This window comes from Castanea sativa, chromosome 1 (genome assembly GCF_040712315.1).
Source record: "Castanea sativa cultivar Marrone di Chiusa Pesio chromosome 1, ASM4071231v1".
In the NCBI taxonomy this organism is placed as follows: domain Eukaryota; kingdom Viridiplantae; phylum Streptophyta; class Magnoliopsida; order Fagales; family Fagaceae; genus Castanea; species Castanea sativa.
Genome location: NC_134013.1, coordinates 84,676,379 through 84,688,694, shown reverse-complemented (window position 1 = coordinate 84,688,694; position 12,316 = coordinate 84,676,379). Strand labels below are relative to the sequence as shown.

At 36.7% G+C, this 12,316-nt stretch overlaps 1 protein-coding gene across 1 annotated transcript; it reads left to right on the top strand.

Moving 5' to 3' along the window:
• Window positions 1-5,001: 5,001 nt before the first annotated feature.
• On the top strand, window positions 5,002-11,309 carry LOC142622051 (1-deoxy-D-xylulose-5-phosphate synthase 2, chloroplastic-like). The gene is made up of 10 exons (XM_075795461.1): window positions 5,002-5,214; window positions 5,379-5,561; window positions 5,658-5,822; window positions 6,852-7,002; window positions 7,859-8,130; window positions 8,887-9,160; window positions 9,415-9,722; window positions 9,848-10,129; window positions 10,404-10,688; window positions 10,942-11,309. Exons 1-10 carry the CDS (start codon window positions 5,113-5,115, stop codon window positions 11,113-11,115), a joined length of 2,196 nt encoding a protein of 731 aa, XP_075651576.1. The 5' UTR covers window positions 5,002-5,112; the 3' UTR covers window positions 11,116-11,309.
• The last annotated feature ends 1,007 nt before the right edge of the window (window positions 11,310-12,316 follow it).

Sequence of the window (12,316 nt, the reverse complement as noted above, 5' to 3'; positions counted from 1 at the left end):
CAGAAACTCAAGCAAACATATGACAAGGGAGTTAAATCAAGACCTTTGGTACCAGGTGATTTGGTGTTAAGAAAAGTGGAAGGAATAGCGAGGAATCCTGCTTGGGGTAAATTAGGACCTAACTGGGAAAGGCCGTATAGAATTACGGCAGTAGCAGGTATAGGGGCTTATCATTTGGAAGATCTGGATGGAAGGGTGGTTCATCACCCTTGGAATGTAAATAACTTATGACGTTATTACTATTAAGGAAAGAGCTTTCTTTTGTATTAGTTGTAGGCTCATTTTGTTCCATTAGCATGTGTGTTGTCTTTTACTGTTATGCAAATACAAGTGTTAAACTGACCTTAGTCCTTGTTCGGCTCCTCGGGCCACAAGTCTAAGAGAAATTAATAACTTATACAAATACAAGTGTTAAACTGATCTTAGTCCTTGTTCGGCTCCTCGGGCCACAAGTCTAAGAGAAATTAACAACTTATACAAATACAAGTGTTAAACTGACCTTAGTCCTTATTCGGCTCCTCAGGCCACCGGTCTAAGAGAAATTAATAAGTTATAACCTCCCAAAAGAAAAGTTAAGTGTTGACTTAATTTCGTTTCCTGATGAAAGATTAAGTGTTAGCCTAACGTAATCTAGTTGCTGAAAAGTTAAGTGTTAGCTTAATGAAATTTAGTTTCTGAAAAGTTAAGTGTTAACTTAACGTAATCTAGTTTCTGAAAAGTTAAGTGTTAACTTAAATTAATCTTGTTACGTGGAGAAAGTTAGGTGTTAAGTTAATCTTGCTTCTTGCTTAGTTTCTCAAATTATAAGTGTAAAATAAGAAAATGAACACCCTTTACTGTTGGCTTATATTGCAAAATTGGTTGGTATGGTCCAATATATGGATGTATGAAAATTTAACATTTGAACGGTAAAGCATTGTGTTTGACAAATGAATAATAACAAAGTAGATGTTGGAGTCTTGCAATATGTTCACAGTAAACAAAAAAGTACAGCACAGCTGTCCCTCCTTTCCATTCAATTATTAAAAAAAAATTAAAAAAAAAAAAACAACAACAACAACAAAGAAAAGAATAAAACGAAAAATAACAAGGTAAAGCGCTTGGTTGTTTGTCTTTCTTCTTCTCTGTTTCCTTCTCTTTCTTCTTCTTTTTTGCATGTCCCCCTTCCGTCGGGTCGGCTTCAGTTACTTCATCCATGGGCTTGGCTTGAGAAGAGGGGTTTTCAATTATTTGCACAGCAGATGGCTGAGGATCCGGAATGGGTGCAGCTGAATCACTTGTAAGTTTAAGAGGAGCAGGAGCTAAGTGCAAAGCAGGAGGGTAGTAAACACTATCAGGAGCTCGAAGCTCAAAGTTAGTGGCTACTCCAGTAGTGTCTAAAGCCCGACCCCACACTTCTAAACAAAATGCTCTGGCAACCCCTTTGAGTTGGGCGGTCAAGCTGTCAGCAGCCTTCTTCATTCCGGCATCATATGCTGCTTGCTCAGCATAAGCCTTATCCTGCTCCTTAGACGCTAGTTCCTTCTGTGCTTGTTTAAGTTCAACCATAGTAAGAGCAAGTCTATTTTGAGCTTGCTTCTAGGCCTTGAGAGCCAGGTTAGCCTGCGATTCGTAACTCTACAAGGCAAACTCAGCATTTTTATGAGCTTTCTCTACCTCGGCTAGGCGAATGAGGGTCTCCTTTAAGTTTTGTTCAACTTCGTTTTGAGCCCTTACAGCCACCTCGGCATTATGCTCGGCTTTCTTGGCTAAGTCCAAGGAATGGTCCACCCATTCCTCAGCCATGAATGAAGCCTGGACAGCCTACAATGCACATGAATTAAAAGAGTTAGATGAGTAATGCGTTTCACAGAAATAAAGATAGAATGATAAAGACTTTGGAAAATACCTTAGCTAAATCCTGTTTCAGAGATAGGAAGACTTCTTTTTTATGGAAAGACCGCAGTTTAGCCATATCCTCGGTAAGACATAGGGCCTTCTTCAAGCATTCAGCAACCAAGCTTGAGCTTCCCTTCTTCGGGTCCCTAAGATTGGCGTCATCCAGAACAGGGCTGCCTGAACTTAGGGTGAAGTTAGGTCGCCAAACGGATGCCTTCCTTATTGGCTCGCTACTGGTGTCCTTGGAAGGTCCAGTGTGAGCAGGTTTCTTGGAAAGGGCTTTCCCAGCCCTAATATCTTTAGAAGAAGGGTCGGGGTTCTCCCCTTCTTCGATTTCTATGATGTTTTTGCTGCTTTGATCCCTCTTGCTTTTTTTGTCCACGACCTCGGAGGGAGGCGTACGTGTCGCAGCAGGGGTGATTGGACGAGGAGGTACGGTCACGGCAGGGGAAGAACTGCCTGCGTGTGCTTGTAGCAAGGCCAGTAGGTCGGGTTCTTTCTCTTGGAAACCCATAGTGCTGGTTAAAGGATGCGAGCTGCGAGAGGCGTCTTCGCGGTAAAAAACTTCAAAGTTTTTTTCCGTCACCTCGGGATGACCAGGCTTGGGAGTTGAAGTTTTTTCTTCTTCTACCAATAGATTAGCGGATTGCTCTGGGGGGTAAAGTAATTTGGCTGTAAGAGGGGCGGGAAGTTGTGCGTCTTGAGTTCCTGCGGGAGGTGGTGTAGGTAGTATGAAACCAAGAACCGCAAAGTCAATACGAGCTAGCCGAAGATCCCTGACTCCGATTATGTTCTTTGGACTTTGAAATTGTTTGGTGGAAGGGGGTAGCCGAGGATGACGTGGGCTGCTCGGAGTTGTCCGTCTATGTGTAAAAATATTTCTGACCGGAGAATTCTGTTTAAATCTTAATGATTCACAGCGGCTAGATTTGGAGCGGTGTGATAGTTGTCTACAATAAGGAATGAAAATCGTTAGAAAGAGTTAATCAATGATAGAGCATAAACGGAAGACGGTTATTCCTAAGTATTTTATCAGTCCTCGGGAACCCTACCTGGCACCCTATCTTGGGTAGGGCAGTGTAAGCCGTCATGCCAATTTCCCGAGATGATGAGGTAATCCTCGTCCATTCCTTTACTTGAGTCAGGCAAGCAGGAGATCAGCCTAACGGTGGGGACCCTACACTTCATGTAATATTTGGTTCTGTCCCCTTTTTGGCAATTGTACACCCAGTTTACATCATGCCAAGTTAAATTGGTTCCCATTTTTCAATTAAGGGCATCTACACATCCTAAAATCCTAAGGACATTGGGGGAACATTGAGCTGGGGTAAGCCTATAATTTATAAGAAAATCCCGAGTCACTCTACCCATGGGAATTTCCATTCCGCCTTCGATAAAAGCAATCATGGGAATTAAAACTGACTCAGGTGGCCGTGATATGAGTAGACACTCTTCTTCCTCAAAATACTGAATGTCTACATCGTCAAGAATCCTATATTGCGTTTTAAAGGCGGCCTTCGCCTCATCTGTTTTTACTAACTTAGCGTATCTACCCATTAACCCTAACGACAGGAAGAGGAAAGTAAACAAGCAAAAAGAGAGCAGACACACCTCTGAAGAGCGCTTAAAATTGTTCCTCGGGAGGTCTCTCTTCCTTTAATCCTTCAAAACGCCAAAATGAACTTTAGCCAGCCTGAAGGTTTGCTTTTATAGGGGTGAGAAAACAAAAATAATGGTGGAAGGGCGGTAATTTTCCCGCTCATAATTGAGATCGCCATCTGAGCCGTACGATATTCATCCAGCCGTAGAACATGCGCAGGAAAAGAACCGTCTGACACCATAAATGCTCCATCGTGGACTACGAGGCGTCAGAAGCGTGTCATAGGCAGCGAAAAGACGTCCGTACGTGTGAAAGCAGAATGCACATAAGAAGTGTGTCCGAAAAGTTAAAACTTGGTTATTAATTCATGGTTAATAACTCAAGTGTTAAGGGGCTGTTGTGAGGAGCCAAAAATCCGAAGACCCGAGGATCCAAAGAGCCAAAGACCCGGAGACATACTAAAAGGTATAATGAGCAGAGGAGAATAAAGAAATATGCCCGAGGATGAAGTGGGATGGTCGGGTAAAGGAAGAAGGAGAGATTGATAATGTATGGGACATATTGCAAATATCCGGGTGGAGTTGGATAACTATGAGCGTTGCATTGAATGTCTTGTACCCACCATTCTGACCGCATTAAATAGAGAATACCAGTTTTGTCCGCTTCATTAATGTAGACATGACCTGAACAGTATAGAACACAGAGCTAGAGCTTTTCTCCATTGCCAACGGACAGGTGTCAGGGGAAGGGATTGAGTAGATGGAGAGGTGTAGAGCTGAGATGATAAGGGCAAAGGGTATAAATAAGAGAGGAGAGACACAGAAGAGGGACTTTTATTGTTGTTACCCTCTTTACAAATTCATTGTATTTGGATCTCTAGTCATAAAACGTATTGTGGCAGCTAGCTTATATGACCTTTGGTCCGTACAAGTATATTTTTTGAAACTTTTTATAAGAAAAGAGAAAAATATGAATTTTTTTTACTTATATTTCTCATAAAAATTGTGTCAATTTTTTTTAAAAAAAATAATTATTAATAATTGCGCTAATAAGTAATAACACCTATTAATATGACCTAAAAATGAAGAGGAAATCACGTAATCGATTTAGCAATTGCAACGTGCATGGTAACTAGGTAAATTTTTCAACAAACATTTATTTTACCATATTTATGTCATTGTCGTAACTCGTATCCAGTGCGAGAATCACTAGTCGATTGTCATCGCATCGTCGGTCATCACGCGACTACGCAAGGGACCCCAGAGGAATTAATGGGAGTGTATACTGTAGAGGCAAACCCGACAAACTAAATTACAATAATTGATGGGCCAATTGCTTAACTTGGCCGAATAAAAAACGCAGGCACCAGCTTCAACGCAAACGCTAACATCCAAACCCAGCCTAACATGGCCAAATAAAAAACGCAACGTGCATGAATTGGCCGAGGTTAGAAAAATGTTAATGTATAGGACCCCACTTCTTACAGTTTTCCTATAAAAACCCCCCTCAGCTCAACCTTTGCCAACAACTACAAGCTCACCAGACCTCTACTACTGCTACTGTTATTACTGCTCCTTATTCAACTTTTCTTTTAACTAGTCTCTACTTTTCAAAATCCTTCTTAAAGAGAGACAATGGCTTCTTCTATTCTTAGAACCAGTTTTCTTCCTCTTTTCCATTCTCAAGAACTCCATTCTTTTCCAAGCTCAATGAATTTAGCCACTCTGGAATTGAAGGTCTGTCTCTCTCTCTCTCTCTCTCTCTCTCTCTCAAAGTACATAAATTTTAACTCCTAAAAAAAGAGCAGTGTTAAAAGAAAGTTAAAGAAATGTTATGTTTTTACATGAGAGGTAGAGCATGTCTAAGAAGTCTAAATATATTACTATGTTTAATTTTTCAGTACAAAAAAGTGATAGCTGCTCAGGAAAAAACTGCAAGTGAGGAAGTCATGGTGAAAAGAGACCACAAAATAAAGCAGAATGGAGGGATCAAGAAGTACCTCAACTTCTCAGGAGAGAAGCCCTCAACTCCAATTCTGGACACCATAAACTACCCTATTCAAATGAAAAACCTATCCACTGAGGTAAAACACACTTTGCTTCTTTTTGGTTGATTATAAAACCAGATTTTCATCCTCTGGAAACTGAGGTTTGAAGTAAATTAATTGTTATCTTATTAGGAACTTCAAGTGTTAGCCAATGAACTGAGAGAAGAGATTGTATACACGGTTTCAAGGACTGGAGGGCACCTAAGTTCAAGCCTTGGAGTGGCTGAGTTAACAGTCGCACTGCACCATGTATTTGAATGTCCCGACGATAAGATTATTTGGGACGTGGGACATCAGGTAAATTCATTATCATTGGTGTCTTTCTGTTTTCTTTTTCATGCAGGCCCTATATAATGCTTCCCAGTTCAAAATGTGGATCTAATCCCAGAGCAAATTTTTGAATTGATATTTTATTTTTATTGTTATTGTTATTATTTGTATTATTATTATTATTATTCTTATTCTTTTTTTTAATGAGAGGTAAAGTGAATCCTGTAAATACTACTAAAAAGTGCAATAGGACCCATAAATAGTAACAAAATAAGCTGAATAATAAAATAAATTAACAAAAATAATCTATGCTAAATCCACACACAAATATAAGAAGTTTAATTAACAAGGTTTTGGCTGGGGAAAACATACATAACTTAGACTACTTCCCAGTTCAAAATGTGGATCTAATCCAAGGGCAAAATTTTGAACTAATATTTGATTTTTATTGTTATTTGTTATTATTTTCAATGAAAGGTAAAGCGAAACTCATGAATAGCATCAAAAAATGCAATAGGACCCATTAATAGTTACAAAAATAAACTGAATAGTAAAAAAATATGGTTTTTTAAGCCAATGCCAAACACAACCTTAATTAAAAAAAGTTACAAAATTTATAAGACAATAAAAAAAAATCACAATTTTAATTTTGTCGTAACTATATCCATGTAGCAAACTGTGTATGATGAAGAAAAAATAGTAAACTCATATGAAAGTTATAAAGAGACCATCACAATTTATCACGTATGATAGTTGTAGCTAAAATTATGATTTTTTTTATATTATTCTAAAATTACTCCAAAAGTTGTTAGCAAATAATAAGTTCAATCAAACCATTATTCTAACTTTTATGAATAGTCTTATCACTAAATAGTATATAAATTATTGCCTTTTTTTTAGTGGAAATTTCGATTTTTTTTATATAATTCTAAAATTACTCCAAAAGTTGTTAGCAAATAATAAGTTCAATCAAACCATTATTCTAACTTTTATGAATAGTCTTATCACTAAATAGTATATAAATTATTGCCTTTTTTTATTGTGGAAATTTCGCAGTCGTACCCGCATAAAATTCTAACAGGCAGGAGATCAAGAATGCAAACAATTCGACAGACTTGTGGGCTTGCAGGCTTTCCAAAGAGGGATGAAAGTATATATGATGCCTTTGGTGCTGGCCATAGTTCTACCAGCATTTCAGCTGGCTTAGGTACAACAAATATTTTTAACTGGTTTCATTTTTAAAGTGCAGCTTCAACTTAAATTATTTATATAAGAATATAAAATAAAATAAAAACCTAAAAAAATGAAGCCTAATTATATTTCAATGGTATGTGCCATTGATCTCTACTTTCATAAAGTGGAATGCAACCTGCAAGAAGACAAAATAGGTAGGCCTTCAGTACTTTTGCAATGATTTCAATTATTATAATTCCCGGGCCATAACTAAGACTGGGCCGAGTACAATAGACGTAGTGCTATTAACGAGGGCCCGGTTGATAAAGCATTAATGGACTTTTCCTAAAAGTTAAAATTTAAGTGTCGGTACTTATAATAAATGGGAGAAATAGCATTTTATTTCCCTAAATTTTTCTCATTTTACCTCTATTCCTTAAACTATGAGAATGCACCTTTATTTTCCTAAATTATTATCTATGGGATAGCTCAAGATAAGGTACACAATGTTATAAGAGTAATGGTTTATGGAAAGTAAGCGTTCGTTTGGACAAGGATTGAAAAATTAAAATTATTTTACTATTCAGCTTATTTTTGCTACTATTCATGGACTATTACATTTTTTGGTACTATTCATGGACCTCACTGTATTTTTTGGTAAAATTAAAATTATTTTACTATACTATTTTAACTAACTTTTACCTTTATCTATAGTATTTTTAACAATAAATTTTAGTGTCAGTAAAATAAGTAGTATCCAAATAGACCCTAAGTATGCATTCTCGTAGTATTTGGGTTTAGTGTGAAAATGAGTATAGTTTAAAAGATAGCAGTAAAATTTCCCAAAATGAAATTTTATTAGTTGCTTATCTATGTTCAATGCTTTTCAGGAATGGCAGTTGGTAGAGACTTGCTAGGGAAAAAGAACCATGTAATTTCGGTTATAGGAGATGGGGCCATGACAGCCGGACAAGCATATGAGGCAATGAACAATGCAGGTTATCTTGACACCAATCTTATCATAATTTTGAACGACAATGAGCAAGTCTCCTTGCCCACCGCCACTGTGGATGGTCCTGCTCCCCCGGTTGGAGCTCTAAGTAGAGCCTTAACAAGGCTGCATTCAAGTAGAAAGTTCCACCAGCTGCGTGAAGTTGCAAAGGTAAACTTTTGGACCCTATAATGTCATCATTATCTCAAGCCTCATCAAATATAGGCTAGTATGTGTCTCATACATCCAATATAGCATAATCCTTTCAATAATATGCAAATCCCATACAATATGAAATCCACATAGTATAAGAGAGAATGCATATATTGGATGCTAAAATAACTATTGCTTCTTAAGAGCATTAAAAGAATTTCATGCCAAAAAAAAAAAAAAATGTGCTACGTCCACAACATTTTTACAATAATTTTACAACAAATTATAGGTGGTTAGTTGTTATAGGTTCAAATTTGAATCTAACACTAAGATTACTTTTTTGTCCCAACAATAACAACTAGTAACAATTTGCCACTTAGGATTTGTTGTAAAAATGTTTTAAAAATGTTGTGGACATATCATTTCTAAAAAAAAAAAAGGAGGGATAAAGCTCATTTTGGAAGTAAAGCTGACCCAAGCCCAAGCTTTTGTTATTTCTTAATTAAATTCAACATGTGAATGCATTGATCAATAAACTACAAGATTGATTTTATCTTTTCTTAGAAAAGATAATAATTTTTTTTTTTCTGTATCAATTAAACCATATAGTTGAACTCAATTGAGGAATCCAAGTTACTGCACATATATAATGTACCTAAAACTTTTGCTAAATGCGTAATTATGTTATTTAATTGAAGTTGTACTACAATGCATTCTTCTATCCTCAACATTATTACAACAAGCAAATAACTTTTCATCCACCTAATTAAAAAGGGCATCACAAAGAAGATTGGAGAACAAGCACACGAAATTGCAGCTAAAGTCGATTCCTGCATGAGAGGGATGGTGGGTGGTGCTCGAGCATGTTTGTTTGAAGAACTTGGATTATTCTATATTGGCCCAGTAGATGGTCACAACGTGGAAGACCTTGTCCATATTTTGAAAAAAGTGAAGGACCTACCATCTCTAGGACCTGTGCTTATCCATGTTACCACTGAGAAAGGAAAAGGCTACGCTCCAGCTGAAGTTGCGGCTGATAAAATGCATGGTACATATCATTCCTAAATCAAAGTATTTTCCTTTTAATATTTGAAGTGTATTTGCTCAATTTGCAAAGTCTTCTTTATCGAATTCGGTTTACACAAGAAAAAATGAAAATTGGTGTCTTAACACAATATTAAAGATCAATTAAAGACCAATTATCAAGGAGCTGACGACATGAATTTCAAATCCTATAGTATCTATTAAAAAAAAAAAAAGCATGTTCGCATTTGGTTTGACAGATTTTGGTTTTATTTTTAGGTGTGGTAAAATTTGATCCCAAGTCAGGGAAACAGCAAAAATCAAAATCGAGTACTCAATCCTACACAAAGTACTTCGCAGAGTCATTGATTGCTGAAGCAGAGAGAGATGATAGAATTGTAGCCATTCATGCTGCAATGGGAGGGGGTACAGGACTTAACTTATTCCAGAAGCAATTCCCAGATAGATGTTTCGATGTTGGTATAGCTGAGCAACATGCTGTTACCTTCGCTGCTGGCCTAGCTGCTGAAGGACTCAAGCCCTTTTGTGCCATCTACTCTTCTTTTCTGCAAAGGGGTTATGATCAGGTGAATAAATCTATTTCTCAAATTTTTGCTTTTGGTTTTCTTTGGCCACAAAATTTTATTCATGTTCTGGCAAGATATTTTGGAAACATCAAATATTGAAATCTTGTTTGGTGTTGATCATGCAGGTTGCCCATGATGTAGATCTACAAAGGCTTCCAGTGAGATTTGCTATAGACAGGGCTGGCCTTGTAGGTGCAGATGGTCCAACCCATTGTGGCGCCTTTGACACAACTTTCTTGGCTTGTTTACCTAACATGGTGGTCATGGCTCCTTCAAACGAAACCGAACTCATGCACATGGTGGCTACAGCTGCTGCCATTGATGACCGGCCTAGTTGCTTTAGATACCCAAGAGGAAGTGGCATTGGTTCCATTCTTCCACCAAATAACAAAGGGACACCTTTGGAGGTACTTTTACAAGTCTCCTCAGTGGTTTATCAACGAGTCTAATGACACAATAAATTTTACAATATTTTTTAATATTATTAAAGTGATAGATTGTGATTAGTGTACAATAAATGTGATGTCAGTAATGGTCCCATATGAAAGTTATGCCACGCCAATCCAATCTATTTGTGTCTATAGCATTGTTAAAATGTTATTTTCATCTTGTACATGTAACAATTATTTTTTTCCAACCATTATTTTTGTTTATTGTGCTTACTCAAACTTCGGAATATAGGTTGGTAAGGGAATTGTGCTAAGGGAGGGAAGTAGGGTGGCTATTTTGGGTTATGGGACAATAGTACAAAGCTGTATTGCAGCAGCAGAGCTGCTTCAAGTTCTTGGCATCTCAATAACTGTGGCCGATGCTCGATTCTGCAAGCCTCTTGATGGAGATTTGATTAGAGGCTTAGCTCAAGAACATGAGTTCCTCATCACTGCTGAAGAAGGATCTATCGGAGGATTTAGCTCTCATGTTTCCCACTTCTTGGGATTGAATGGATTACTTGATGGAAATCTCAAGGTAATATTCTTATATTGTGCTCATATATATATATATATATACACGCCATCTTACAAGATACTTTCTCTCATTTACCAATTTAATAAGTCTGACAACACAATGTTTTTCACAATTACTTACACATTTTATTATAATTGGTGCATAACAAAAGTGATGTTCGTGGTAATCCTAAGAGAAAGGGATATTGCTCTAGTTGTTGACTATTAATTGAAAACATTAGTTGTTAATTAATTTATTTTTTCTGTGATTGTAGTGGAGGGCTATGCTGCTCCCTGATAGATATATTGACCACGGAGCTCAAACAGACCAAATAGAAGCAGCAGGGCTTAGTTCAAAGCATATTGCAGCTACTGTTTTGTCACTGATAGGCAGCCCAAGGATAGATAGTGTTCACTTTCTCAACATGTGGAGGAATTTCTTCCAGTGATTGCACTGCAATGGAACTTGACCTCAAAAGTGGTGGTCTTGTATTATGCGTACATGTTTACCCAAATGTATTAGCAATGCGTTTGCTTAAATTATATGTAAATTGTAAATAATAGTACTCTAGAAATCTTCTTGATTCAAAAACACTACCTACTTAATTAAAAGCATATTTGAATATCTCCTTAACCGTCTCTAGATCAGGTAGACCTCTTTCTCATTTAAATACTGGCTGCTTCGAATTTGAGCAAAGTCATCATCCATAATCAAACAAGGATATGCAATGCCCAAAAGACATAGAGATTGGATTTGAGCAAAGTCAATCCTCCAATTCAACTCGGCATCGCCTATCCAAAGTGGATGGATCGATTCTGAATACATGAAGCCCTTTGGGCCTTTTTCACCCGAAGTTCATAGAAGCATAATATACAAATACACTATACCTACCAAGCCCAAACTATTGATAAACCTTAGATGAATGATTCTCCTACGTCTTTTCATTAATAGTCGCTACTCATATCTTTAAGTAGAATTTCTCATTTCGAATGTTATCTTTCCATCACTTCCGTGTATTCCTACTTATTGGTCTTAACATTCTCATTTCCGCCATGCTAATTTTATGGATATGTTGTTTATTAATTGCCCAACCTTTGGTATCATAGAGCATAGCTGGTTGCATAAAAGTCTTATAAAAATTTTCATTAAATTTAATAGGTTGCTGTGGTCACACAATACTCCTAATGCACTATTCCACTTTATCCAAGCTATTAAGTTTTACTACTCCTTCATCTTTGTTTATATGTTTTAAACTATTATGATTTTTAAAAAATATATGGCCCCATTGGTCCCACAATAATTGTCTATAAATATAATCATTAAAATTCAATATAAATATCAATTTAGTCCTTAAATTTTCAATTGGAACAACCTCCCAATAGTACAAAAATCCTTCTATCAACCTTATATAAAAAATTTTGTATGTAGTGACAAGACTCCGCTTGTATGAAGTTTGTAAGAGGAGTCTAATAAATAGTCTTACCTTCAAGTTTAACAATAATTATCTCATGTATTTGACATATTTATCATATTTTTTATAAACATTACACAATATATCTTCTCTAATTAGAGAGATTTTCCTCTCAAAAAAAAATTTAGAGAGATTTGACTTCTGAGAGTTGAACTTATAATGCATTATATTTATGACA

Excerpts from the sequence above, each read along its gene's own strand:
- LOC142622051 (XM_075795461.1), top strand. The coding sequence starts at position 5,113 with ATGGCTTCTTCTATTCTTAGAACCAGTTTTCTTCCTCTTTTCCATTCT. Across the intron at positions 5,562-5,657 it reads TGAAAAACCTATCCACTGAG|GAACTTCAAGTGTTAGCCAA; the intron begins GTAAAACACACT and ends TTATCTTATTAG. Across the intron at positions 10,130-10,403 it reads ACAAAGGGACACCTTTGGAG|GTTGGTAAGGGAATTGTGCT; the intron begins GTACTTTTACAA and ends TTCGGAATATAG.